This window comes from Schistocerca serialis, chromosome 7 (genome assembly GCF_023864345.2).
Source record: "Schistocerca serialis cubense isolate TAMUIC-IGC-003099 chromosome 7, iqSchSeri2.2, whole genome shotgun sequence".
NCBI classification, from domain to species: Eukaryota; Metazoa; Arthropoda; class Insecta; order Orthoptera; family Acrididae; genus Schistocerca; species Schistocerca serialis.
In genome coordinates this window covers 94,834,202-94,861,217 of record NC_064644.1, presented here as the reverse complement: position 1 = coordinate 94,861,217, position 27,016 = coordinate 94,834,202, and the positions used below count along the sequence as shown (strand labels likewise).

At 43.9% G+C, this 27,016-nt stretch overlaps 1 protein-coding gene across 1 annotated transcript in view; it reads left to right on the top strand.

Moving 5' to 3' along the window:
* The window catches only part of LOC126412908 (myrosinase 1-like), a 117,821-nt gene that overhangs the window by 24,576 nt on the left and 66,229 nt on the right, over window positions 1–27,016 (top strand). Inside the window, exon 2 of the mRNA XM_050082798.1 lies at window positions 13,161–13,294. Coding sequence (XP_049938755.1) covers window positions 13,161–13,294 — 134 coding nt within the window. The remainder of the gene's footprint in view (window positions 1–13,160; window positions 13,295–27,016) is intronic.

Sequence of the window (27,016 nt, the reverse complement as noted above, 5' to 3'; positions counted from 1 at the left end):
TGAAATTTTTAAGACAGAAATAATAAATGAATCGGAGCCAAGTGTAACCTCCCCACAAAAATTTAAATAAGACAATATTATTTAAGAATGATAATGGACATTGCCCTAAGTGTAACCTCTCCACTGAAATATTAAAGACAAAAAAAAAAAAATACACTCCTGGAAATGGAAAAAAGAACACATTGACAACGGTGTGTCAGACCCACCATACTTGCTCCGGACACTGCGAGAGGGCTGTACAAGCAATGATCACACGCACGGCACAGCGGACACACCAGGAACCGCGGTGTTGGCCGTCGAATGGCGCTAGCTGCGCAGCATTTGTGCACCGCCGCCGTCAGTGTCAGCCAGTTTGCCGTGGCATACGGAGCTCCATCGCAGTCTTTAACACTGGTAGCATGCCGCGACAGCGTGGACGTGAACCGAATGTGCAGTTGACGGACTTTGAGCGAGGGCGTATAGTGGGCATGCGGGAGGCCGGGTGGACCTACCGCCTAATTGCTCAACACGTGGGGCGTGAGGTCTCCACAGTACATCGATGTTGTCGCCAGTGGTCGGCGGAAGATGCACGTGCCCGTCGACCTGGGACCGGACCGCAGCGACGCACGGATGCACGCCAAGACCGTAGGATCCTAAGCAGTGCCGTAGGGGACCGCACCGCCACTTCCCAGCAAATTAGGGACACTGTTGCTCCTGGGGTATCGGCGACGACCATTCGCAACCGTCTCCATGAAGCTGGGCTACGGTCCCGCACACCGTTAGGCCGTCTTCCGCTCACGCCCCAACATCGTGCAGCCCGCCTCCAGTGGTGTCGCGACAGGCGTGAATGGAGGGACGAATGGAGACGTGTCGTCTTCAGCGATGAGAGTCGCTTCTGCCTTGGTGCCAATGATGGTCGTATGCGTGTTTGGCGCCGTGCAGGTGAGCGCCACAATCAGGACTGCATACGACCGAGGCACACAGGGCCAACACCCGGCATCATGGTGTGGGGAGCGATCTCCTACACTGGCCGTACACCACTGGTGATCGTCGAGGGGACACTGAATAGTGCACGGTACATCCAAACCGTCATCGAACCCATCGTTCTACTATTCCTAGACCGGCAAGGGAACTTGCTGTTCCAACAGGACAATGCACGTCCGCATGTATCCCGTGCCACCCAACGTGCTCTAGAAGGTGAAAGTCAACTACCCTGGCCAGCAAGATCTCCGGATCTGTCCCCCATTGAGCATGTTTGGGACTGGATGAAGCGTCGTCTCACGCGGTCTGCACGTCCAGCACGAACGCTGGTCCAACTGAGGCGCCAGGTGGAAATGGCATGGCAAGCCGTTCCACAGGACTACATCCAGCATCTCTACGATCGTCTCCATGGGAGAATAGCAGCCTGCATTGCTGCGAAAGGTGGATATACACTGTACTAGTGCCGACATTGTGCATGCTCTGTTGCCTGTGTCTATGTGCCTGTGGTTCTGTCAGTGTGATCATGTGATGTATCTGACCCCAGGAATGTGTCAATAAAGTTTCCCCTTCCTGGGACAATGAATTCACGGTGTTCTTATTTTAATTTCCAGGAGTGTATAATAATAAATGGGAGCCAACCGTAACCTTCCTAGCAATTAAATTTAATGACAATAAAAATGAGAATCGCAATCTGACTCAAATATAACTTCCTCACAAAAAAAAAAATGAAAGTCAATTCAGTGATAAGAAAATCTCAGTGATAATGATAATTCAATTAAACCGAAATATCGGTCTTTGCCCCTGTGCAAAACAATCAGAATTAAATTTTTACCTCATTGAAACTGCTTGTCAAATTTCTGCTCTTATTGTTAGCCACGGCTTGGAGGAACTGCATTGCAAATAATTTTTTTTTTAATTTAACTGAAACTTTTCTTTAAGGGAAGTGGAACGAAATCGTTAGTTCAATTAAATAATTTTTTTTTTTTGTAAAAATTGCTTTGAAATCAAAATTATTATTGGGGCACTTGTTGGAAATTAATTACAATAAATAAACTTTACATTATCTGATGATTACCTTAATTAACAATATACCTCATTCAGCATCTTGACCAGAATGCCATGTCGACGCTCGCTGACTGCGTTCCGCTCGCGACCGTGACAGGACTAGACCACTACTGCCGACAGGCTACATCACACAACCGCACTGGGCTGCTACTACTGACCGACTGCTCTGCATGACGACTACTAGCGTACTGCTGGACGCAACTGAACTGAGCTACTGCTACCGACAGAGTGCACTGGTCTACTGCTACTCGCGTACTGCACGCAACTCTCGCGCGGTCAAGCGCAGACTAACCACGATAATAGGCTCTCTGGTCAAAGATTTTAACGTGCCTCACCATCGCTGCTACGTTACATACGTGTTTCAATGTTGCTATTCTGACCTCTACAGCAGAAGTGTCAAAAGGAGGAGTGAAACGTGGGTAAGTAGGGGTGTGATGACCTTTCCAAGGTGTGAAAGGCACACGGTGGCGCTGGCCACAATGCTGTTGAAATGTGGTGCCAATGTGCTATCATTAACCCACATGAACTGAGCTCTGGCCGTTTGTTTACATGTGTCGACACCTTGCCGTTTGAAGGGTCGTCGAGTCCAAGTGTGACGTTGCAGGGTGCCACGCTACTGCATCACTACAGAAGAAGATTGTAGACACATTTACGTCCAATTTCATACTTATACGTCGCTATGGTAACAGTTATGGGGTTTTGAAGAAATGATCCTTTAATTCTGTTGCACAGCGTAGACGATTGGGAGTCGGTCCCGGAAGTAGACTCAGCTGTCTCTCCACTTAACTCCGCTTGTAGCGGCATGCAGCCCACGTGCATACCCGGAGGGCTGACCGATAGCGAGAAACGCTCTATTTTCGCCCACGTCGCAGGCGATGCCCTGAAGAGGTCGCGCCGAATTTATAGATATCTATAATTTCACAGTGTAAACCCCCAGAAGATGACCCCTACGTCGGGTTGCCGGTATAATATAGATATCTATAATTTCACAGTGTAAACGCCCAGAAGATGACCCCTACGTCGGGTTGAAATCGGTTGGCGGTATAATAATAATAAATGCGATTAAGACTGTTTTTGAATAACTGATTAATCATACTAACCGCTGCTTCATCTCCACAACCATGTCGTCAAAAAAAAAAAAAAAAAAAAAAAAAAAAAAAAAATGAAAAGAAATAGTCTCTCTGCCTCGTGGTACACAGCAGGAAGCGAGTACTTCGCACAAGTACTTGTAACATGCAACCTGTGGTGCCAATATTTCCTCCCCTGAAGCAGGAAATGGCTCTTGCAAGATACTAGTAAATTGGTAAACTGTTACATTCGTGAATTCCATGTTTTGATATGGTCTTCAATCAATATTGGTACGATACTGCTCTCCTGCTGATCCATCCCGTTGAAGTTCCTTCATCTCTGCAAAACTGCTGTGACACACATCCACTCTAACCTTTTCACTGCGCCCTAGCCTTGTTGTCCCTTTACTATTTCGAACACATGTCCCTCCATTTCCAAATTAATAACTCCTTGATGCACCAGGATTGGTCGTAACCCTTCTTTTAGTCAAGTTGTTGCATAAACCTTTTTCTACTCAATGCGATGTACTACTTTTTCGTTAGTTGTGCGATGTACCCATCTAATTTCCAGAATTCTTCTGTGGCGCCACATTTCAAAAGCTTCTATTCTTTTCCCGTCTGTACTGGCTATCCTATCATTCCTATTTGCAGCTACACTCCGAACAAATAGTTTCAGAAATTACTTCATAACACTTAAAAATACATCTGGCGTTAATGTAAGAAAAGTATTCGAAAAATAACGCGATTTTTTGTTTTTTGGAAAGAACTTTGTTCATTCGTCTGCATCAGCGGTCCCCAAACTTTTTTTCTGACGGAACAGAGAATCCTGCTACTTTTATGGAACGCGTTGTTTACTTTGAAGATTAGTAATTTTTTTAAAACATAAAAAAAACTTGTTTTGTTCAGTTATTACTTCAATTTGAAATGGTAACTAATAACAGAGAAATCGTAATAAAATAACAAACATCAACATTGATAAAATGTCGAAGAAAGACTCCATGTTAATAGATTTTCGCGGAGCATTTAATTACTTCCCGAAGAGCACTAGTGTTCTGAGGGACACAGTTTGGGGAACTCTTGTCTGCAGCAATGATATAGCCTTCAAAGTAGTCCCCATTGCATATTATATACTTATGACAGGGCTTTTCTGGCCGTGCGGTTAAAGGTGCTTCAGTCTGGAACCGCTTAGGTTCGAATCCTGCCTCTGGCAAGAATGTGTATGATGTCCTTCGGGTAGTTAGGTTTAAGTAGTTCTAAGTTCTAGGGGACTGATGACCACAGATGTTAAGTCCCATAGTGCTCAGAGCCATTTGAACCAGGGTTTTCCCTAATGTCCGAAACACTTCTGTGCTTCTATCTTTTGGATGCCTTTCAGTTCTCACAGCGATAAGATTTTCATCTTATCTGTTTGTCAAACGTCGGCGCTTTAAGGTTTTCTTTATTTTAAGCAACAGCAAAAGTCACGTGGGACCATTGTTTTTGGCTAAAAACTCTCGAGCAGCAATTAAGTGTGAACAGGTGCATTATCGAGTTGCAAAAGCCGTTGTCTCGCCACAAACTCTGTTGTCCTTTTCCGGATTGCTTCACGCAAACGACATTGAACTTGTAGGCAACCCTCCTTACTCATCGACTTGGTGGAAAGATTTCATGGTGCACTATGCTGTTAAAATCTAAAAACACGGTCCCCATTACGTATGGGGATGTAACAAGTTTGGAACAAAGTTCGCTGTAACACGGTTCATTCCCAAAATATCCGAAATAATTTCGTGGCTGGAGCCATTTGATATGCCAGCGGCTTCGGCAAATTTCACTGCTTGCACGATTTTATAAGTTGATGGTACACCGAGGCGTCTAGGGCGCTTGTAATCTTCAAAGGCTTCAGCACCTTTTTCGAAATGCTTACACCACTTGCAAACCTTTGTTTTACTCTTAGCAGACTCACCAAGAGCAATATTCACCATTTCTAAAACTTTGCTGCAATTTGTTCCATTCTCATAGCAAACTTTAATACAAATTCTCTTATGCATTTCTATACCAAAAAAAGAAAAAAATAGCAGATATTACTAAATGTATGCATCCTTTTCAGTAACTGACACCGGACTAAATACCCGCAATGGCTAACAATGTACAGTGACTTTTCTCACATGCTGCCAGTTCTAAAACGAATGAAGAACTTTAATATAACTAATATAACACGTGGAATTACAAAATTCTCGTTCGTTTTATAACACAAAGTGTATTTCTCTTCTCAGACGAGCTTTTCTAGTTACTGCCAGTCTGCATATTACATCGTTTCCGCTCCGACCATCGTCAGCTATTTTGCTGTCTAGATATAAAAGCTTCATAACTTTTAGAGTGTCATGCTCTAATATAATTCACTCAAAAACTCCTGATTTAATTAACTACACCCCGTTACTCTTATCACACTTTTGTTGATGTCTGTCTTATAATTTTTTCTTAAGACGCTATACAATCTGTTAAACATACACTATGTGATCAAAAGTATCCGGACACCTGGCTGAAAATGACTTAAAAGCTAGTTGCGCCCTGCATCGGTAATGCTGGTATTCAGTATGGTGTTGGCCCACCCTTGGCCTTGATGACAGCTTCCACTCTCGCAGGCACACCTTCAGTCAGGTACTGGAAGGTTTCTTAGGGAATGGCAGCCCATTCTACACGGAGTGTTGTACTGAGGAGAGGTATCGATGTCGTTCGGTGAGGTCTGACACGAAGTCGGCGTTCCAAAACATTCCAAAGGTGTTCTATAGGATTGAGGTCAGGACTCCGTGCACGCTAGTCCATTACAGGGATGTTATTATCGTGTAACCAATCCGCCACAGGCCGTGCATTATGAACAGGTGCTCGATCGTGTTGAAAGATGCAATCCCCACCACCGAATTGCTCTTCAACAGTGGGAAACAGAAAGTGCTATAAACATCAATGTAGGCCTATGCTGTGATGGTGTCACGAAAAACAACTAGGGACACAAGCCCCCTACATGAAAAACACGACCACACCGTAACACCACCGCCTCCGAATTTAACTGTTGGCATTACACAAGCTGGAAGATGACGTTCACCGGGCATTGGCCATACCCACACCCTGCCATCGGATCGCCACATTGTGTATCGTGATTCGTCACTCCACACGACGTTTTCACATCGTTGAATCGTCCAATGTTTACGCTCCTTACACCAAGCGAGGCGTCGTTTGGCATTTACTGGCGTGATGTGTGTCTTATGAACAGCCGCTCGACCATGGAATCCAAGTTTTCTCACCTCCCGACTAACTGTCATAGTGCATCCAGTTTGGAACTCCTGTGTGATGGTCTGGATAGATGTCTACCTATTTCATATTACGACCCCCTTCAACTGGCGACGGCCTCTGCCAGTCAACAGACGTGGTCAGCCTGTACGCTTTTGTGCTGTACGTGTCCCTTCACTTTTCCATTTCCTGTCCGCAGCTCGTGGTCGTGCGGTAGCGTTCTCGCTTCCCACGCCCGGGTTCCCGGGTTCGATTCCCGGCGGGGTCAGGGATTTTCTCTGCCTCGTGATGACTGGGTGTTGTGTGCTGTCCTTAGTTAGGTTTAAGTAGTTCTAAGTTCTAGGGGACTGATGACCATACAGTTCCGTTTCAGCCGCGCTCTCGAGCGGCCGCTGTTAACTGTTGCGCTGCACTTCAGTGTTTACATCGCTGTACTTGTGCTTCGCCGAGTGCCGTCCGTCCGTTAATCTCCGTGTTCGTTCCTGTTCCTTGTGATCTGATCGCTCTTTCTGGTCTTGCTGCTGCTACTTGGAATTTCGGTTGTTTAACCGAAATTGCTTCGCTGGATTAACCATGGCTACAAACCTCAGGAAGAATACTCTGGTATTTGCTTTTGACAAAGAATCCCGTCCTGTTCAGCCGACATCCCTGGAAATAGATGACTGGATTACACAGGTAATTGGTCTAAATTCTGAAACCGTTCATACCTGGCAACTGGATCAGGAAAAATACTGTGTTTTTGTCAAGTTAATCAGTGCTTCGACTGTTGATAAAGTGTTACGAAAGTGGGGCTATGAAGTAGATTTTGTGCGTAGAAATGGTTCTAAAAGTACGGTTTCCATCTATAGAGCGGACATTCATTACAAAACCGTTCGTGTCTTGAATCTCCCCATTGAAATTGAAAATGATAAGATTAAGGAAGCTCTTTTAAACTACGGAGACGTTAAATCAATTGCAAATGCAAGATGGTCGCCTCGCTTTAAACTGCAGTGTTTTAACGGGGTCCGCTGTGTAGAGATGGACGTTAAGACGAATATTCCGTCTCACATAACTGTTTGTGGGTATAAGGCACAAATTGTTTATACAGGTCAGGAAGCTACATGTCATATATGTAACGAAACCGGCCACTTCAGACAGGAATGTCCGCGGCGAACTGTTGTGCTTAAAAGTAATTTGATACAGCGTCAGAAGCTTACCTTAAATGATCTGTTACCAAAGAATAGCCCGGAACAACTGGTTGAGGATGTTAACGCAGCGGGACAAGCTGATGTCTCCCTTCACGATAACAGTCAATTTCCCCCGTTAACAACAAAAGGAAACCCCGTTGCCACTACTCGTGAAACTGAAATGCAACCGAAAAAACGACCTCTGGAGATAACTGATAGTTGTTCAGAGGACGAGCTGTCTTGTCCCACTCCCTCACTTCGCAAGCAAAAACAGTGCGATGAGAAGGCAGAGGAACCTGAAGGCAAAATGCGAATGGAAACTAATGAACAGAAAGATAATACACATACGGTACCAGAAAATGAAAGGAGTGTAAGCAGCATTAATTTGCAAGAAACAACAGGTGCAGTAGCCGATTGCAAAGATCAGAATCTATCTGTTAATAAACAAATTCAGGGAGAGGATGCAAAACTGCAGTCTCCATTTGTTTCCCTCGATCAGAAAGTGAGTGAAATTAATAAAGAACGAGGAAGTGGTGGCCAAACTGAAATCACGGTCAACACCTCAGGGCAGGCGCCGGCAACCGCAATTGCTAAAGCGTCTGCTGCTGCTCCAGATAAGCCGCGAAGTAAAATACCAACGCAACCAAATGAGAATGTAGCTCGTAACCAAGGGAGGGGAAAATCCAGTAGGGGCGACCCAAGCCCAAAGAATGTTCAGTCCGAAACGGTCGTACACGAATCACGGGAGGAAAAATCAGAAAGTTTACCAGAAAATCAGTCTGCTTGCGGTACAAGAGAAAACATCAGAAGTAGAAAAAAAACGGGACAGTAACTAATAAACTGATTGAAGTGTTATTCCATGTTCAGCCTTCCGAGAAAACTGTTACAGCTTAACTGAACCCTGAACCACAGTAAACTAAATTAGTTCAACAAAACAATTATATAGTGACAGCACAATGACGCAATCTTATTCTGTCACCACTATAAACATAAATAAAATCACGACCGGTTTGAAATTATCGGCCCTTAAGGAATTTTTGTACGAATCCGCGACTGATATTGCCCTGTTACAAGAAGTTCTAATTTCGGATTTGGTAATTCCCGGTTTTGTCAGTTACATAAATGTGTCTCCCGAAACAAGTGTTGGAACAGCTATTTTGGTAAGGGAAGGGATTACAGTAAGCGAGGTGGAACGACTGGAATCCGGAAGGGGAATAGGACTAAATATCTATGATGTGACTATCATCAACTTGTACGCCCCTTCAGGAAGTTCTCATCGAGCTGACAGGGCACGTTTCTTCAAAGACGACTTGATATACTTGTTAAGGAAATCACCAAGACAGTTATTACTTGGAGGTGATTTTAATTGTGTTTTAAATCGAAAAGATCAGTTACCTAATTTTAATTTCTCAAGTGAACTAAAACAATTAGTTACTGGTTTAGAATTAAAGGATATATGGGAAATCAAATACCCCTCCATTGTTGAGTTCACTTATGTCACGGCAACATCACGTAGCAGGATTGATAGACTATATATTTCTAAAAATCTTGTAACTTCCGTGACAAAAGTAGAAACCATTCCTACGTACTTTTCAGACCATTCAAGTGTCTTAGCTTGCATAAATCTAACAAGACAGCCGGTTCGCCGATTCAAGAATCAGTGGAATTTGAACACTTCCTTGTTAGTTAATCATGATTTAGAAGATCTGATTAAAGAAACATGGGCAATATGCCTGCGAGCCCGTAGTAGATATGCCACTGCTATTGACTGGTGGGTTAAAATGGCAAAGCCAAAGTTGAGGAAAGTTCTTATTCAATACAGTGCCCAGAGCGCAAGGGAAATGAAATGCACTATAGAGTATTACTATTCCGTTTTGAGAGATCTATATGATCAAGTCTCAGCAGGTTCCTCACTTCGGATAGCAGACATCAAAAAAGTCAAAGCCAAGTTACTTAATATCAAGAGAAGTCAAATGGAAGGGTTGAAAATAAAATCGAAGGCAAATTCGGTGTCAGCAGATGAAACTACTTCCCTATATCATTTAGTGAAGCATACGAAAAACGGGAGAAGGACTTTTATTGAAGAAATTCGAACAGAACACGGCACGATTCTCAGAACCCAGCAGGATATCATGGACGAGATTTATCGCTATTATTGCGAGCTATATTCTGTACATCAAAGTAGTGATGCTTCCTTGGAAGAATTCCTTGACATCCTAGCCCCACAGCTGACTGAAGATGACAACGAAAATTTTCTCGAGGTTGTCAGTGAAGAAGACGTGTATGAGACTCTGTGCGCCTCGCCACCAAAAAAATCCCCAGGACCGGATGGTCTGCCAGCAGAATTTTACATCCGTTACTGGCCAATAGTGGGTGCGAAAATCACGGACATTGTAAATGAGGTTATTCAGGGTAAAATGACTCCGGCTGAGTTTAAGGAGAGTAAAATTGTTCTGGTGCCAAAAAATAATGGAAACAAAGTTTTAAATAATTTTCGTCCAATTTCACTGCTGAATTCTGATTATAAATTAATAGCTAGAATAATAAACAAGAGAATTTCATGCCTTACAGATAAAATTATTAGTCAACATCAGAACTGTGCGCAAGGTAGAACCATTTTTCAAAATCTAGCGGAATTCAGGGATATCATTGCAATAACTTCTGTAACAAACATAAAGTGTGCTTTATTGTTTTTAGATTTTTATAAGGCGTTCGATGTAGTAAACCATGAATATCTTCTACAGACATTGAAGAAAATAGGTTTCAACGATAGGGTTATACAGTTGATTAAGAACATAGCAACTGGAATAAATGCTAAAATAGCGGTGAATTGTCAACAATCCAGGCCGATGCAAATACAACGAGGTGTTCCTCAAGGAAGTCCTCTGTCCATGTCGCTCTTCGCAATTTCGCTGGAACCTTTCCTCCGACATGTCCATGCTACATTAAAAGGCTTAACATTATCAGGAAACAAAACAGTTATAAGAGCCTATGTTGACGATATAGGGGTCATTATAATGAATAATGACGAGGTAACCACGCTAGCAACAGTGATTGATTCGTACTGTAGAGCATCTGGAGCCAATGCAAACGGAAAAAAAGTAAGATGTTAAATCTCAGAGGTTTTGATAATATCAACGTCGAGTGGGCAAACTTAGTTCGACAACATAAAACACTTGGGATCACCCTGACAGCATGCCCTATAAAAATGACGGCTTTAAATTGGAAAGTTGCAGCAGATAAAGTGCAAGGAGCCATTGTAGAGAATTTAAATCGATATATGAACCAAGTTCAAAGAACACAGTATATCAACTCATGCATCCTTGCTAAGGCTTATTATACTGCCCAGCTGTTTCCAATACCGAGAATGATAGCGAGGAGAATAATGTCCAAAATCACAAAATTTTTGTGGAGAGGTGAAGTGTTCAGAGTACCTGCTAAAGTAGCCACTTTAGATCCTAAAAATGGTGGACTAGGATTAACTGATATAACGGATAAAGCCTCTGCTCTTTTTATCAAAAGGCAAGTTAATTTAATAAGAGACTCGCGAGAAAGCATAACCAGCCAACTTTTCGACATCATTAAACCTCCAAGCCTGCTTCCCCCGATTGACGTGCAGAATATCAACAGTCGCTTACAGCACGTGAGGATTTTCTATGTTGAGTTTAGTTATGTCAGTGTCGAACTCAGGCAGTCCCGACACTTAACATCGAGAGCCATAATGCGGGAACGAAAGAAAAGCGAAGCAAGAAACAAAATAGAACGACAGTTTCCAAACATTGAGTGGACTGAGATTTGGAAAAACATTAGTTCTAATGTGCTCACGTCTAATATAAAAACGTCATGGTACAAGACAGTTAACAACATAGTTAGCACCAATGAAAGACTGCACGCAATCGGACTCTGTGAAACAAATTTATGTCAACAATGTCATCTAGTTGACACAGTAATTCATCGATATACTTGCAGTGGTCACATGAATAGTTGGAAGTGGATCCGGGAGCAAATAGCTCTGATTACAAGAACATCCCCTGAGTATATATCGCTGTCATTGATACACAGGCCTGAAGCACGCTATTTCCCAGAAGCAAAAAATAACGCTGTGTACTGGTTGCTGGGAAATTTTGTTAACTATGTCCTTAACAAATTAGGATCCGATAGCATCATAGAGTTCAAGGTACACATGCTGTGTGAGTTCCACAAAATTAGAAGCTATTCGAATCACAAGAAAAAGTTCGGTAATATGCTAAAAATTGTATTTGAAAGAATGGGCATTGGTTAATATTAAAAAGAAGACTGTGTTGACAGTGATGTATTGTAGTTACCTTAAGGATACTATTTAAGAGTTTACAGTATATTTATGATGTGTGCTTTCTCTACTTCAGAGAGTAGTTGTTTGAAATTTATAATCTAATGTACAGAACTTATGTGACATTGAGATTGTGTGTCTAATAGTGCCAAACACAAATCATGAAAGGTGCATTATTGGCTTATACTAGAAATTTGGAAATAGACAGTTTTTATAGAAATCTCCTTATCGATTGGTTAAAACCATAAGATACTATCCGATTAATGTAATATTCAATGGCTGGCACATTGCCCTGTTCATTTTTGCAGTGAAAGACTGATTATATAGATCTGATCACTTCAAATACTTAGATTCAATTAATGTCCAGAAAGTGTAGTTGGAAGGCTAGTCAACTTTATTATATATCTCCTTTCCGCCATTCTCAAGTATTTATGTTTAATTTAATTCTTTCTGGTGATTTAGTCAGTAACACAATCTTCTGTTGTCTTTCCTTAATGTCAGCGCAATTGAAATGATCAAACCGCTTTGTTTAAATAACTTCATGTATGTATAACTTAGTATGTATTTGCAATGTGTAACATTGTTTTTTTTAATAAAGGTTTTATAAAAAAAAATAGATGTTAAGTCCCATAGTGCTCAGAGCCATTTGAACCTTTTTTTTTTTTTTACTATTTCCCTATCACATCGGAAACCGTGGATCCAGGAATATTTAGGAGCGTGTAAATCTCGCTTACAGACGTATGACACAAGTGACACCCAATCACGTTACCACGTTCGAAGTCCGTGAGTTCCGCGGAGCGCCCCATTCTGCTCTCTCACGATGTCTAATGAGTACTGAGGTCACTGATATGGAGTACGTGTCAGTAGGTGGCAGCACAATGTACCTAATATGAAAGAAGTATGTTTCTGAGGGTGTCCGGATACTTTTGATGACGTAGTGTATCTTCCAACCGGTTTATTAACAGAATTAATGATGACACGTGCAAACGTTGGAATTTTCACTTGTTATCCCTGAACCTGAGTTTCCTTTTTCCAGATTTCTTCTTGGTTTCTCGTACTGATTGCTCAACGTACGTATTATTGAATTACACGGGTGATAATTTACAAACCCGTCTTATTCAGGTCTCAACAACCGCTTCTCTTCCATTATATCCTTCAGCAATTAGAAGAGCAGTGTGGTTTCTGCACAGGTTATACGCATCACTTCGTTTCATCTATTTTGTTTATATTAGCTCCGGAAGTTGAAGGAGTATGTTCCATGGAACATTGTGAGAAGCACTTTGGCAGTGAGCTGGACATCTGAGAGCGAGCGACTTACGCGTGTTGCAGGCAAGGGAGAGAGCATCTGGGACCACATGCTGCACACGCAGCCCAACCTGACGGCCGACGGCCTTAACGGCGACGTGGCGGCCGACTCGTACCACAAGTACAAGGAGGACGTGCAGGCGCTGGTCGGACTCAACGTGAGTGCCTACGTCCGTACTCCTGCAGCCCACTGCGGAGTGCGTGGCAGATGGTATTTCCTAATGTGCCATTTATTGGGGCCTCTTCCCATCCCACTCGCATCTAGAGCATGGGATGACCGATTGATTAACCATCTATTGCTGACGTGGTGTCGGTTGGACCACCGAGCAACAGAATCAGGAAATATTGTTTTCTTTATTCTATGTCACTTTTTTGTTTTCAAATGGAACTATTTGGTCCTGGAGACTTTTTCAAGTCTCCGACTTTGTGTGTATATGCAGATTCAAACGGTGAATAAGTATTTGTACCAAGGCAAGGATTCGAACCCGGGTCTCCTGTTCACTTGGCAGATGCGCTAACCACTACACCACCCTTGCACAGACTACTATAGCACGCCTCCCTCCTCAATCCAACATCCCACTGAGGAGGAAGGCGTGCTATGGTAGCCCGTGCAGCTGTGCAAAGCCACTGTGCCAGAATGGTCCAGTAGTTAGCGCATCTACCTAGTGAGCAGGAGATGCGAGTTCGAATCCTGGCCTAGGTACTGTAAGTAGGCTGTTTAGGTTTTTATGTTGGTAACGCCACGTAGCGCTCTATATGTAGATCACTGACTGTGCTGTGTGAAGTCTGTGGCTGGTTGGCATTGTTGGAATATTCGCTATTGTAGTGTTGGGCAGTTGGATGTGAACAGCGCGTAGCGTTGCGCAGTTTGAGGTGAGCCGCCAGCAGTGCTGGATGTGGGGAGAGAGATGACGGAGTTTTGAGAACGGGTGATCTGGACGTGTGTCCATCAGAGACAGTAAATTTGTAAGACTGGATGTCATGAACTGATATATATATATATATATATATATATATATATATATATATATATATATACAGGGTGTTTCAAAAATGACCGGTATATTTCAAACGGCAACAAAAACTAAACGAGCAGCGATAGAAATACACCGTTTGTTGCAATATACTTGGGACAACAGTACATTTTCAGGCGGACAAACTTTCGAAATTACAGTAGTTACAATTTTCAACAACAGATGGCGCTGCAAGTGATGTGAAAGATATAGAAGACAACGCAGTCTGTGGGTGCGCCATTCTGTACGTCGTCTTTCTGCTGTAAGCGTGTGCTGTTCACAACTTGCAAGTGTGCTGTAGACAACATGGTTTATTCCTTAGAACAGAGGATTTTTCTGGTGTTGGAATTCCACCGCCTAGAACACAGTGTTGTTGCAACAAGACGAAGTTTTCAACGGAGGTTTAATGTAACCAAAGGACCGAAAAGCGATACAATAAAGGATCTGTTTGAAAAATTTCAACGGACTGGGAACGTGACGGATGAACGTGCTGGAAAGGTAGGGCGACCGCGTACGGCAACCACAGAGGGCAACGCGCAGCTAGTGCAGCAGGTGATCCAACAGCGGCCTCGGGTTTCCGTTCGCCGTGTTGCAGCTGCGGTCCAAATGACGCCAACGTCCACATATCGTCTTATGCGCCAGAGTTTACACCTCTATCCATACAAAATTCAAACGCGGCAACCCCTCAGCGCCGCTACCATTGCTGCACGAGAGACATTCGCTAACGATATAGTGCACAGGATTGATGACGGCGATATTCATGTGGACAGCATTTGGTTTACTGACGAAGCTTATTTTTACCTGGACGGCTTCGTCAATAAACAGAACTGGCGCATATGGGGAACCGAAAAGCCCCATGTTGCAGTCCCATCGTCCCTGCATACTGAAAAAGTACTGGTCTGGGCCGCCATTTCTTCCAAAGGAATCATTGGCCCATTTTTCAGATCCGAAACGATTACTGCATCACGCTATCTGGACATTCTTCGTGAATTTGTGGCGGTACAAACTGCCTTAGACGACACTGGGAACACCTCGTGGTTTATGCAAGATGGTGCCCGGCCACATCGCACGGCCGACGTCTTTAATTTCCTGAATGAATATTTCGATGATCGTGTGATTGCTTTGGGCTATCCGAAACATACAGGAGGCGGCGTGGATTGGCCTCCCTATTCGCCAGACATGAACCCCTGTGACTTCTTTCTGTGGGGACACTTGAAAGACCAGGTGTACCGCCAGAATCCAGAAACAATTGAACAGCTGAAGCAGTACATCTCATCTGCATGTGAAGCCATTCCGCCAGACACGTTGTCAAAGGTTTCGGGTAATTTCATTCAGAGACTACGCCATATTATTGCTACGCATGGTGGATATGTGGAAAATATCATACTATAGAGTTTCCCAGACCGCAGCGCCATCTGTTGTTGAAAATTGTAACTACTGTAATTTCGAAAGTTTGTCTGACTGAAAATGTACTGTTGTCCCAAGCATGTTGCAACAAACGGTGTATTTCTATCGCTGCTCGTTTAGTTTTTATTGCCGTTTCAAATATACCGGTCATTTTTGAAACACCCTATATATATATATATATATATATATATATATATATATATATATATATATATACAGGGTGTTACAAAAAGTTACGGCCAAACTTTCAGGAAACATTCCTCACACACAAGTAAAGAAAAGATGTTATGTGGACATGTGTCCGGGAACGCTTAATTTACATGTTAGAGCTCATTTTAGTTTCGTCCACCTACACTCGATGGAGCACGTTATCATGATTTCATACGGGATACTCTACCTGTGCTGCTAGTGCCTTTACAAGTACGACACAACATGTGGTTCATGCGCGATGGAGCTCCTGCACATTTCAGTCGAAGTGTTCGTACACTTCTCAACAACAGATTCGGTGGCCGATGGATTGGTAGAGGCGGACCAATTCCATAGCCTCCACGCTCTCCTGACCTCAACCCTCTTGACTTTCATTTATGGGGGCATTTGAAAGCTCTTGTCTACGCAACCCCGGTACCAAATGTAGAGACTCTTCGTGCTCGTGTTGTGGACGGCTGTGATACAATACGCCTTTCTCCAAGGCTGCATCAGCGCATCAGGGATTCCATGCGACGGAGGGTGGATGTATGTATCCTCGCTAACGGAGGACATTTTGAACATTTCCTGTAACAAAGTGTTTGAAGTCACGCTGGTACGTTCTGCTGCTGTGTGTTTCCATTCCATGATTAATGTGATTTGAAGAGAAGTAATAAAATGAGCTCTAACATGGAAAGTAAGCGTTTCCGGACACATGTCCACGTAACATATTTTCTTTCTCGTGTGTGAGGAATGTTTCCTGAAAGTTTGGCCATCTCCTGTTCACTTGGCAGATGCGTCAACCACTTACGCCACCCTTGCACAGACTACTATAGCACGCTTCCCTCCTCAATCCAACATCCCACTGGGGAGAAAGGCGTGCTATGGTAGCCCGTGCAGCTGTGCCGAGCCACTGTGACAGAATGGTCTAGTCATTATATTATATATTATATATATATAATATGTTCAAAAGTCATTATATATATATATATATATAATACTTTTGAACACTATTAAGGTAAATACATTGTTTGTTCTCTATCAAAATCTTTCTCTTCAAAGTATTATATATATATATATATATATATATATATATATATATAATACTTTTGAACACTATTAAGGTAAATACATTGTTTGTTCTCTATCAAAATCTTTCATTTATATATATATATATATATATATATATATATATATATATATATATATATATATATAATACTTTTGAACACTATTAAGGTAAATACATTGTTTGTTCTCTATCAAAATCTTTCATTTATATGTATATATATATAATACTTTTGAACACTATTAAGGTAAATACATTGTCTGTTCTCTATCAAAATCTTTCATTTGCTAACTATGCCTATCAGTAGTTAGTGCCTTCAGTTGCTAGAAACTTTTATTTAGCTAGCAGTATTGGCGCTCGCTGTATTGAAGTAGTTCGAGTAACGAAGATTTTGTGAGGTAAGTGATTCATGAAAGGTATAGGTTATTGCTAGTCAGGGCCATTCTTTTGTAGGGATGTTTTAAAGTCGGATTTCGTTGCGCTAAAAATATTGTGTGTCAGTTTAGTGTTGATCAGAATAAGTAAAGAGAGTAATATCTGAGTACGTTCGCCGGCCGATGTGGCCGAGCGGTTCTAGGCGCTTCAGTCTGGAACTGCGCGACCGCTACGGTCGCAGGTTCGAATCCTGCCTCGGGCATGGATGTGTGTGATGTCATTAGGCTAGTTAGGTTTAAGTAGTTCTAAGTTCTAGGGGACTGATGACCTCAGATGTTAAGTCCCATAGTGCTCAGAGATATTTGAACCATTTTTTTGAGTACGTTCAGTCCTGCTCAGCTGTTTGAAAATGAAATAACGTAAGGGGTTTATCAGCACAGTATTTCATTAATTTTTCAGAGGGGACGTTACAGTACAAGCTTATATATTTTGCCTACTGGCTACCACTTTCGGTACCAAGTATTATCATTAGGCCATCCTATTACCAAAAATCACGATACGTGCTTAAACTAACTCTCTGACGAACGTTTTCAAAATATTTATCCCTATGATAGCGGACGAATGGTACAGAGCGGGACCTTAAAAGTTTTCTCATCACGCATAGCCATACAGCACAAACGAGCGAGGTGGCTCAGTGGGTAGCATACTGGACTCGCCCTCGGGAGGACAATGGTTCAAACCTGTGTCCGGCCATCCAGATTTAGGTTTTCCGTATTTTCCCTAAATCGCTCCACGCAAATGCCGGAATAGTTCCTTTGAAACGTCACGGCTGATTTCCTTCCTTCGAGCTTGTGCTCCGTCTCTAAAGACCTCGATGTCGACGGGGCGCTAAACCCAATTTACGTTCCTTCCTTCCGTACAGCACCACCAGGATAAGGAATTAGCGTTGACGTTCTTTGCGGTCTTCCGCTACTACCAAACCCCACTGATGCAGCGTTTCACGACAGCACGTTATGTACGAGGGGTGGCTATTAAAAACGTGTCGGCTTGACGAACTGCGACTCGGCGTGGAGGGAAGTGCCGAAGAGTTCCACGGTACACATGGACACTGCTGGCGCGAAAAGGAAGCTGGAAGTGCGGCCAAAGATCGCCAACTGAGTGTTGCCGAATAATACGAGGGTACTCCCAAGACTAAGGTCTCCTTTTTTTTATAAGCACATAGACCTGTTTATTCCTACAATGATTTACACCAGTTTACAGCTTGAACATTTAGCTATTTTTCGACATAATCACCATTTCTGTCGATGCATTTTTGTACGCGCTGTTGCAGTTTTTGTATGCACATGTCATACCAGCTCGCCGCCATGCTGTTCAGAAAGTTATGAACCTCTTCTTTCACCTCGTCGTCCGAGATGAATCGCTTTCCGGCAAAATGTTCTTTTATCTTAGGGAACAAGTGACAGTCACTGGGCGCGAAGTCAGGACTACAGGATGGGTGGGTGATTATGTTCCACTGAAACTGTTGCAGGAGAGCAACGGTTTGTCGAGTGATGTATGGGCGAGCATTGTCATGGAGAATGTGCACGCCCTTGCTCACCATTCCTCTTCTCCGGTTCTGAATTACCCCTTTGAGTTTTTTCACAGTCTCACAGTACCTGTAACCGTTAATTGTGGTCCCAGTTGGCATAAAGTCGACCGACAATACCTTTTCCCGATCCCAAAAAACGGTTGTCATGACTTTACCGGCAGACTGTGTTTGTTCGAATTTCCGCGGCTTTGGTGAAGTACGATGCCGCCACTGACTTGTTTGTTCCATGGTCTCAGGTGTAAAGTGGTATGCCCAGGTTTCGTCACCCGTGACAGTTTAGTCCAGAAAGCACCGACTGCAAGGCGGTGAAGAAATGCGCGGGAAGTATGAACTCGTGGCCGCATGTGGTCCTCAGTCAGCATGCGTGACACCCATCTTGCGCACACCTTCCGGAAGTTCAATGTTTCCGTTAAGATTCTGTGAGCGGTACTTCGGGACACCTCAGGAACCAACGTGCAGAGATCATCCAGGGTGATCCGCTGATCTTCACGCATGCTTTGCTCAACCGTCAACACTGTCTCCTCAGAAATTGACGGTGTCCCGCTCCTTTCTTCGTCTTGAATTTCGGTCCGACCATCTGCAAATCTCTACACCACTTATGAACGTTTTTGACATCCATGCACGACTCACCATACACTTCCGTCAATTGGTGGCGGATTTCAGTCGGCGTAGTGCCCTTTGCGTTCAAAAACCGAATAACTGCGCGCAATTCGCACTTGGCGGTAGCATCCAACGGGAGCTCCATTCTCAACGGCTGCCAAGCCAAGACTGAGCGCCTCAGTGCGGCGTGCGCATGTTTACACACAGCGCGTGAATCACTCTTCATAACAGTGTGAGCAACTGCCACACAAACAGAGTTCTGTACTTATAATAAAATAAGAGACCTTACTTTTAGGATTACCCTTGCACGTAGTCACACTGAGCCACTCTTCCCTATGAATGCTGTGTAACTTTTCAGCACAAATAATTTTGGTTTTCTGTAAATAATGCAATTATAATGAAAGCACGCATTTGATTAACTAATTCAAGGTTAGAATGATGTTTTATAGTGGTACTCATCACATACAAACAGTGCATAGAAACAAAGAAACCTACGAGGGGGTGAAATAACTAATACAACACATTTTTTCCACGGTCACATTCGGACGAAAAAATGCAGAATTTCTTGTGACACATCGTGAAGTATTGGCCTTTCAGCCTCTACAGTTTGATGAAGTTCCGGTAGGCGGTGGAGCTATACGTAGCTTACAAAATGGGGTCTGTAACAGAGGTTCATTCTAAGCAGAGAGCAGTCATTGCGTTTCTTTTGCCATGAAATCAAACATCGCATCATAGGCGCTTGCAGAATGTCTACAAAGACCTGGCACTAGATTAGATTAGAACTTGTTCCATAGATCATGAATACGACACTTCATAATTATGTGGAACGTGTTAGGTTAATAAAAGGTGTCTATACAAGATATTACACTACACAAAATTTTACACGACACTTAATATTTAATTTTTTGTGGGGGTTGGGGAAATTACTCATTTACTATATCCAAAAATTCATCTAAGTTGCCATTAAGAAATTCTTTTAATTTCCTTTTAAATGCTATATGGCTATCTGTCAGACTTTTGATGCTATAAGGTAAGTGACCAAAGACTTTTGTGGCAGCATAATTTACCCCCTTCTGAGCCAAAGTTAGATTTAACCTTGAGTAGTGAATATCATCCTTTCTCCTAGTGTTGTAGCCATGTGCACTGCTATTACTTTTGAATTCATTTGGATTGTTAATAACAGATTTCATAAGTGAATATATATACAGGGTGTTACAAAAAGGTACGGCCAAACTTTCAGGAAACATTCCTCACACACAAATAAAGAAAAGATGTTATGTGGACATGTGTCCGGAAACGCTTAATTTCCGTGTTAGAGCTCATTTTGGTTTCGTCAGTATGTACTGTACTTCCTCGATTCACCGCCAGTTGGCCCAATTGATGGAAGGTAATGTTGACTTCGGTGCTTGTGTTGACATGCGACTCATTGCTCTACAGTACTAGCATCAAGCACATTAGTACGTAGCATCAACAGCTTAGTGTTCATCACGAACGTGGTTTTGCAGTCAGTGCAATGTTTACAAACGCGGAGTTGGCAGATGCTTATTTGATGTATGGATTAGCACGGGGCAATAGCCGTGGCGCGGTACGTTTGTATCGAGACGGATTTACAGAACGAAGGTGTCCCGACAGGAAGACGTTCGAAGCAATTGATCGGCGTCTTAGGGAGCACGGAACATTCCAGCCTATGACTCGCGACTGGGGAAGACCTAGAACGACGAGGACACCTGCAATGGACGAGGCAATTCTTCGTGCAGTTGAAGATAACCCTAATGTCAGCGTCAAAGAAGTTGCTGCTGTACAAGATAACGTTGACCACGTCACTGTATGGAGAGTGCTACGGGAGAACCAGTTGTTTCCGTACCATGTACAGCGTGTGCAGGCATTATCAGTAGCTGATTGGCCTCCACTGGTACACTTCTGCAAATGGTTCATCCAACAATGTGTCAATCCTTATTTCAGTGCAAATGTTCTCTTTACGGACGAGGCTTCATTCCAACATGATCAAATTGTAAATTTTCACAATCAACATGTGTGGTTTGACGAGAATCCGCACGCAATTGTGCAATCACGTCATCAACACAGATTTTCTGTGAACGTTTGGGCAGGCATTGTTGGTGATGTCTTGATTGGGCCCCATGTTCCTCCGCCTACACTCAATGGAGCACGTTATCATGATTTCATACGGGATACTCTACCTGCGCTGCTAGAACATGTGCCTTTACAAGTACGACACAACATGTGGTTCATGCACGATGAAGCTCCTGCACATTTCAGTCGTAGTGTTCGTACGCTTCTCAACAACAGATTCGGTGACCGATGGATTAGTAGAGGCGGACCAATTCCATGGCCCCCACGCTCTCCTGACCCCGACCCTCTTGACTTTCATTTATGGGGGCATTTGAAAGCTCTTGTCTACGCAACCCCAGTATCAAATGTAGAGACTCTTCGTGCTCGTATTGTGGACGACTGTGATACAATACGCCATTCTCCAGGGCTGCATCAGCGCACCAGGGATTCCATGCGACGGAGGGTGGATGTATGTATCCTCGCTAACGGAGGACATTTTGAACATTTCCTGTAAGAAAGTGTTTGAAGTCACGCTGGTACGTTCTGTTGCTGTGTGTTTCCATTCCATGATTATTGTGATTTGAAGAGAAGTAACAAAATGAGCTCTAACATGGAAAGTAAGCGTTTCCGGACACATGTCCACATAACATATTTTCTTTCACTGTGTGTGAGGAATGTTTCCGGAAAGTTTGGCCGTACCTTTTTGAAACACCATATATACACTCCTGGAAATTGAAATAAGAACACCGTGAATTCATTGCCCCAGGAAGGGGAAACTTTATTGACACATTCCTGGGGTCAGATACATCACATGATCACACTGACAGAACCACAGGCACATAGACACAGGCAACAGAGCATGCACAATGTCGGAACTAGTACAGTGTATATCCACCTTTCGCAGCAATGCAGGCTGCTATTCTCCCATGGAGACGATCGTAGAGATGCTGGATGTAGTCCTGTGGAACGGCTTGCACATGCCATTTCCACCTGGCGCCTCAGTTGGACCAGCGTTCGTGCTGGACGCGCAGACCGCGTGAGACGACGCTTCATCCAGTCCCAAACATGCTCAACGGGGGACAGATCCGGAGATCTTTCTGGCCAGGGTAGTTGACTTACACCTTCTAGAGCACGTTGGGTGGCACGGGATACATGCGGACGTGCATTGTCCTGTTGGAACAGCAAGTTCCCTTGCCGGTCTAGGAATGGTAGAACGATGGGTTCGATGACGGTTTGGATGTACCGTGCACTATTCAGTGTCCCCTCGACGATCACCAGTGGTGTACGGCCAGTGTAGGAGATCGCTCCCCACACCGTGATGCCGGGTGTTGGCCCTGTGTGCCTCGGTCGTATGCAGTCCTGATTGTGGCGCTCACCTGCACGGCGCCAAACACGCATACGACCATCATTGGCACCAAGGCAGAAGCGACTCTCATCGCTGAAGACGACACGTCTCCATTCGTCCCTCCATTCACGCCTGTCGCGACACCACTGGAGGCGGGCTGCACGATGTTGGGGCGTGAGCGGAAGACGGCCTAACGGTGTGCGGGACCGTAGCCCAGATTCATGGAGACGGTTGCGAATGGTCCTCGCCGATACCCCAGGAGCAACAGTGTCCCTAATTTGCTGGGAAGTGGCGGTGCGGTCCCCTACGGCACTGCGTAGGATCCTACGGTCTTGGCGTGCATCCGTGCGTCGCTGCGGTCCGGTCCCAGGTCGACGGGCACGTGCACCTTCCGCCGACCACTGGCGACAACATCGATGTACTGTGGAGACCTCACGCCCCACGTGTTGAGCAATTCGGCGGTACGTCCACCCGGCCTCCCGCATGCCCACTATACGCCCTCGCTCAAAGTCCGTCAACTGCACATACGGTTCACGTCCACGCTGTCGCGGCATGCTACCAGTGTTAAAGACTGCGATGGAGCTCCGTATGCCACGGCAAACTGGCTGACACTGACGGCGGCGGTGCACAAATGCTGCGCAGCTAGCGCCATTCGACGGCCAACACCGCGGTTCCTGGTGTGTCCGCTGTGCCGTGCGTGTGATCATTGCTTGTACAGCCCTCTCGCAGTGTCCGGAGCAAGTATGGTGGGTCTGACACACCGGTGTCAATGTGTTCTTTTTTCCATTTCCAGGAGTATATATATATATATATATATTTGTGAGGCTACAGTGAAGACCTCTAGCTCTTTAAATAAGTGTCTGCAGGACTATCTTGGATGAGCTCCAGCAATTATTCTGATTACACGCTTTTGTGCAATGTGTTGATTGTAAGGAGGGCACTTGAGGGCCTACGACCAACCTGTAGTTATGGTCTGGGGTACGATTTCGTATGACAACAGGAGCCCTCTCGTGGTTATCCCACGCACCATGACTGCAAATTTTTACGTCAGTCTGGTAATTCGATCTGTTGGACTCTCATTCATGAACAGAATTCCAGGAAGTGTTTTCCATCAGGATAACGCTCGCCCACGTAGCGCTGTTCTACCCCAATATTCCCTACAGAGTGTCGACATATTGCCTTGGACTGCTCGATCACCAGATCTGTCTCCAGTCGAGCACATACGGAACATAATCGGTCGGCAACTCCATCGTCACCCACAAACAGCATTAACTGTCCCTGTACCGACCGATCGAGTGCTACAGGTATGGAACTCCATCCCACAGACAGAAAATCCGGCACCTGTGCAACACAATGCATGCACGTTTGTATTCTTGCATACAACATTCTGGGGGTTATACCGGTTACTAATGTACCAGCACTTCACATTTACATTGGCTTGTCTCGCGGTTACATAATATGTTACTTGAATATGTTACGTAGACAAGTGTATTCTCGAAATCTCATTACTCTACATTAATTGTTTTTGGCGTTCTATTTTTCTTCCGTCAGTGCATGTTCGACAACTTATTCTGCTCCAAAGAAGGATCATGGATTGTGTAATAATACGGCGTGTGTGACAGAAAGAGATAGGAAGAGGAAGAGAGATTGAAAACAGTTAGGTATAAATGTGTCACTGAGAAACTGTACTATCAGCATAAAACTGACTATTTTGAAGCCTTATTGTTCATATTTTATATTAATAACTTTATAGAAAAAATTAAAAATAGCCTCAGATTTTTCAAAGATGATGCAGTTATAAATAATGAAAGACTATCTGAAAAACGATCTTGCAGAGATACTGAGTCAGGTCTTAATAAGAATTCACAGTGTTGCAAAGACTGGCAATTTACTTTAAATGTTCTGAAATGTAAAACTGTGGACCTCACCAAACGGAAAATGGTAGTATCCTACTACAGCAGACATAGTGGGATATGAAATAGAACCATCACTTAGGTTGAATAGTACGAGGGTGTTCTGAACGTAATGCAACACTTTTTTCCTCGGCCAATTTGGGTTACAAAATGCCCGTTCCTCGCACCTTCCGACTTCCATCTGTTTAGCCCATGAAGGATGCGCTGCTCGGAAAGCAGTACGCAAATGGTGATGAGCTTATTGATGTGGCAAAAAGCTGCCTCCAACATCGACTGATAGAGTGATACCATGCGCGTATACTGGCTTGCCTAGCAATATGGCGTGAGACCGTCACTTTCAAAGGAGATTATGTTCAAAAACAGAATTTTGTGGCCAAAACAGTGAATAATAATATGGTGTATTGGCACACTGAATAAAACCAACCCGTTCTCAGAAAAAAATGTGTTGCATCACTTATTGAACGCCCCTTGTAGCTAAAGTAGGAGGCAGACTTCGGTTCATTGGTAGGATACCGGCGCTGTGCAATCGGTCTACAAAAGAGTATGCTTACAAAAGTCTCTGTGATCCAGCCTAGAATACTGTCGAGGGTGTGGGGCCAGTACCAGGTTGCCCGAACAGATATGTATTGATGATAGACAAAGAAGGGCGGTATAGTGGCCACAGGTTTGTTTCAGACGTAGGGGAGCGCCACGGAGATGCCGAGAAACCTGAACTGGTAGACACCGGAAGACTGAGGCCATGTCTCCCACGAAACTCTTCTTTCAAAAAGCAGCCTTATGAATAGTCTACAAGTCCCTAAGTAGCGCTCCCGTAGCTATAGCGAAGTCCAGACTGAACTAATTACAGCGTGCCCAAGGGTGGTTAAGTAAGCAGGAAACATTTGCTATAGTCTATGGCCGCAGTTTTTTTTTAAATTTTACCTACTGGCTATCTGTTTCGGTACCAATTACTATCATCAAGTTATCTCATGATCAACAAATCACAATATATAAATAAGCCAGAAACGTTTAGAAAACATTTTTTCTCTGTCATAGGAAACGCGTGGAGTAGGGTGTAACCCTAAAATAAAGGCAGTGCAGTCGTGATGCTCGCTTCCCAAGGTGGTGTGTTATAGACTAAAACAAATGGCCAAGGTTATTCTTTAAAGAGATGCAAATTGTGGCCAGAAGTGGTAAGAGAGATCCCTTCTTTTTTCTTCTTAAAAAAGAATCATAATATTTAAAGAATAAAAATAGCATAAAGTGCGAGCTGTAAGAAATATATAATGAAACGAAGACTATAGCAAAATAGCTCTGAGCACTATGGGACTTAACTGCTGAGATCATCAGCCCCCTAGAACTTAGAACTACTTAAACCTAACTAACCTAAGGACATCACACACATCCATGCCCGAGGCAGGATTCGAACCTGCGACCGTAGTGGTCGCGCGGTTCCAGACTGTAGCGCCTAGAACCGCTCGGCCACTCCGGCCGGCGAAGACTATAACACGTCACACTGTAATAAACCATTAAAATCAAAATAACAAATCTACGAGGAGCGTTCAGGAAGTAATGCAACACTTTTTTTGTCTGAAACCAGGTTGGTTTTATTCAGGTTCTCAACATACCACACTATATGCCACTATTTTGGCTACAAAACCCTATTATTAACATATTCTCCGTTCAATGCGACGATCCTTCGCTACCTCACTGGGATGACCTGCACGTAACACTCTACTGTCGACGTCGGAGCCAGTGCCCTGCTGCATCAATAAGCTCTCTATCGTCCATGTACTGCTTCCCGCGGAGTGTCTCCTACATTGGGCGAAACGGATGGTCCCCAGTTGCTCTTTGCGGTTTTTCTTGAGGTGGCCAGGACACCGCTGACACACACATTCGCACACACCATCTGGTGGACGAAGGTCTCAGTACTACCAGCAGGGACGTTCAGTTGAGCAGCGAAGTGTTTGATTGTGATCCGTCGATCACCTCGAGTGAGAGTGTCTGCACGTGCCAACGCTGCACGAGTCACAGCTGTGAGCGGCCGGCCGGCAGGCGGGAGATCTGACAAGTTTGTACTATCTTATTGCGATGATGACAGACTCACCGTACTTTTGGTGACTACCAGGCCACTTTAGACGTTCTGCAAGTTCCTACGAATGCCTGCGATGTTCCGGTTTTCCGCCAAAAGAAACTCAGTGACAGTTCTGTCTTCGAACGCACCTCCGTTACACACGCCATTTTGAAGTCTACACACAGCACCGTCATCTACCGAAACTTCGTGAACCTATAAGGCCCGAAGCGCAAATACTTCACAATGCCCACAGCAAATTTCGCA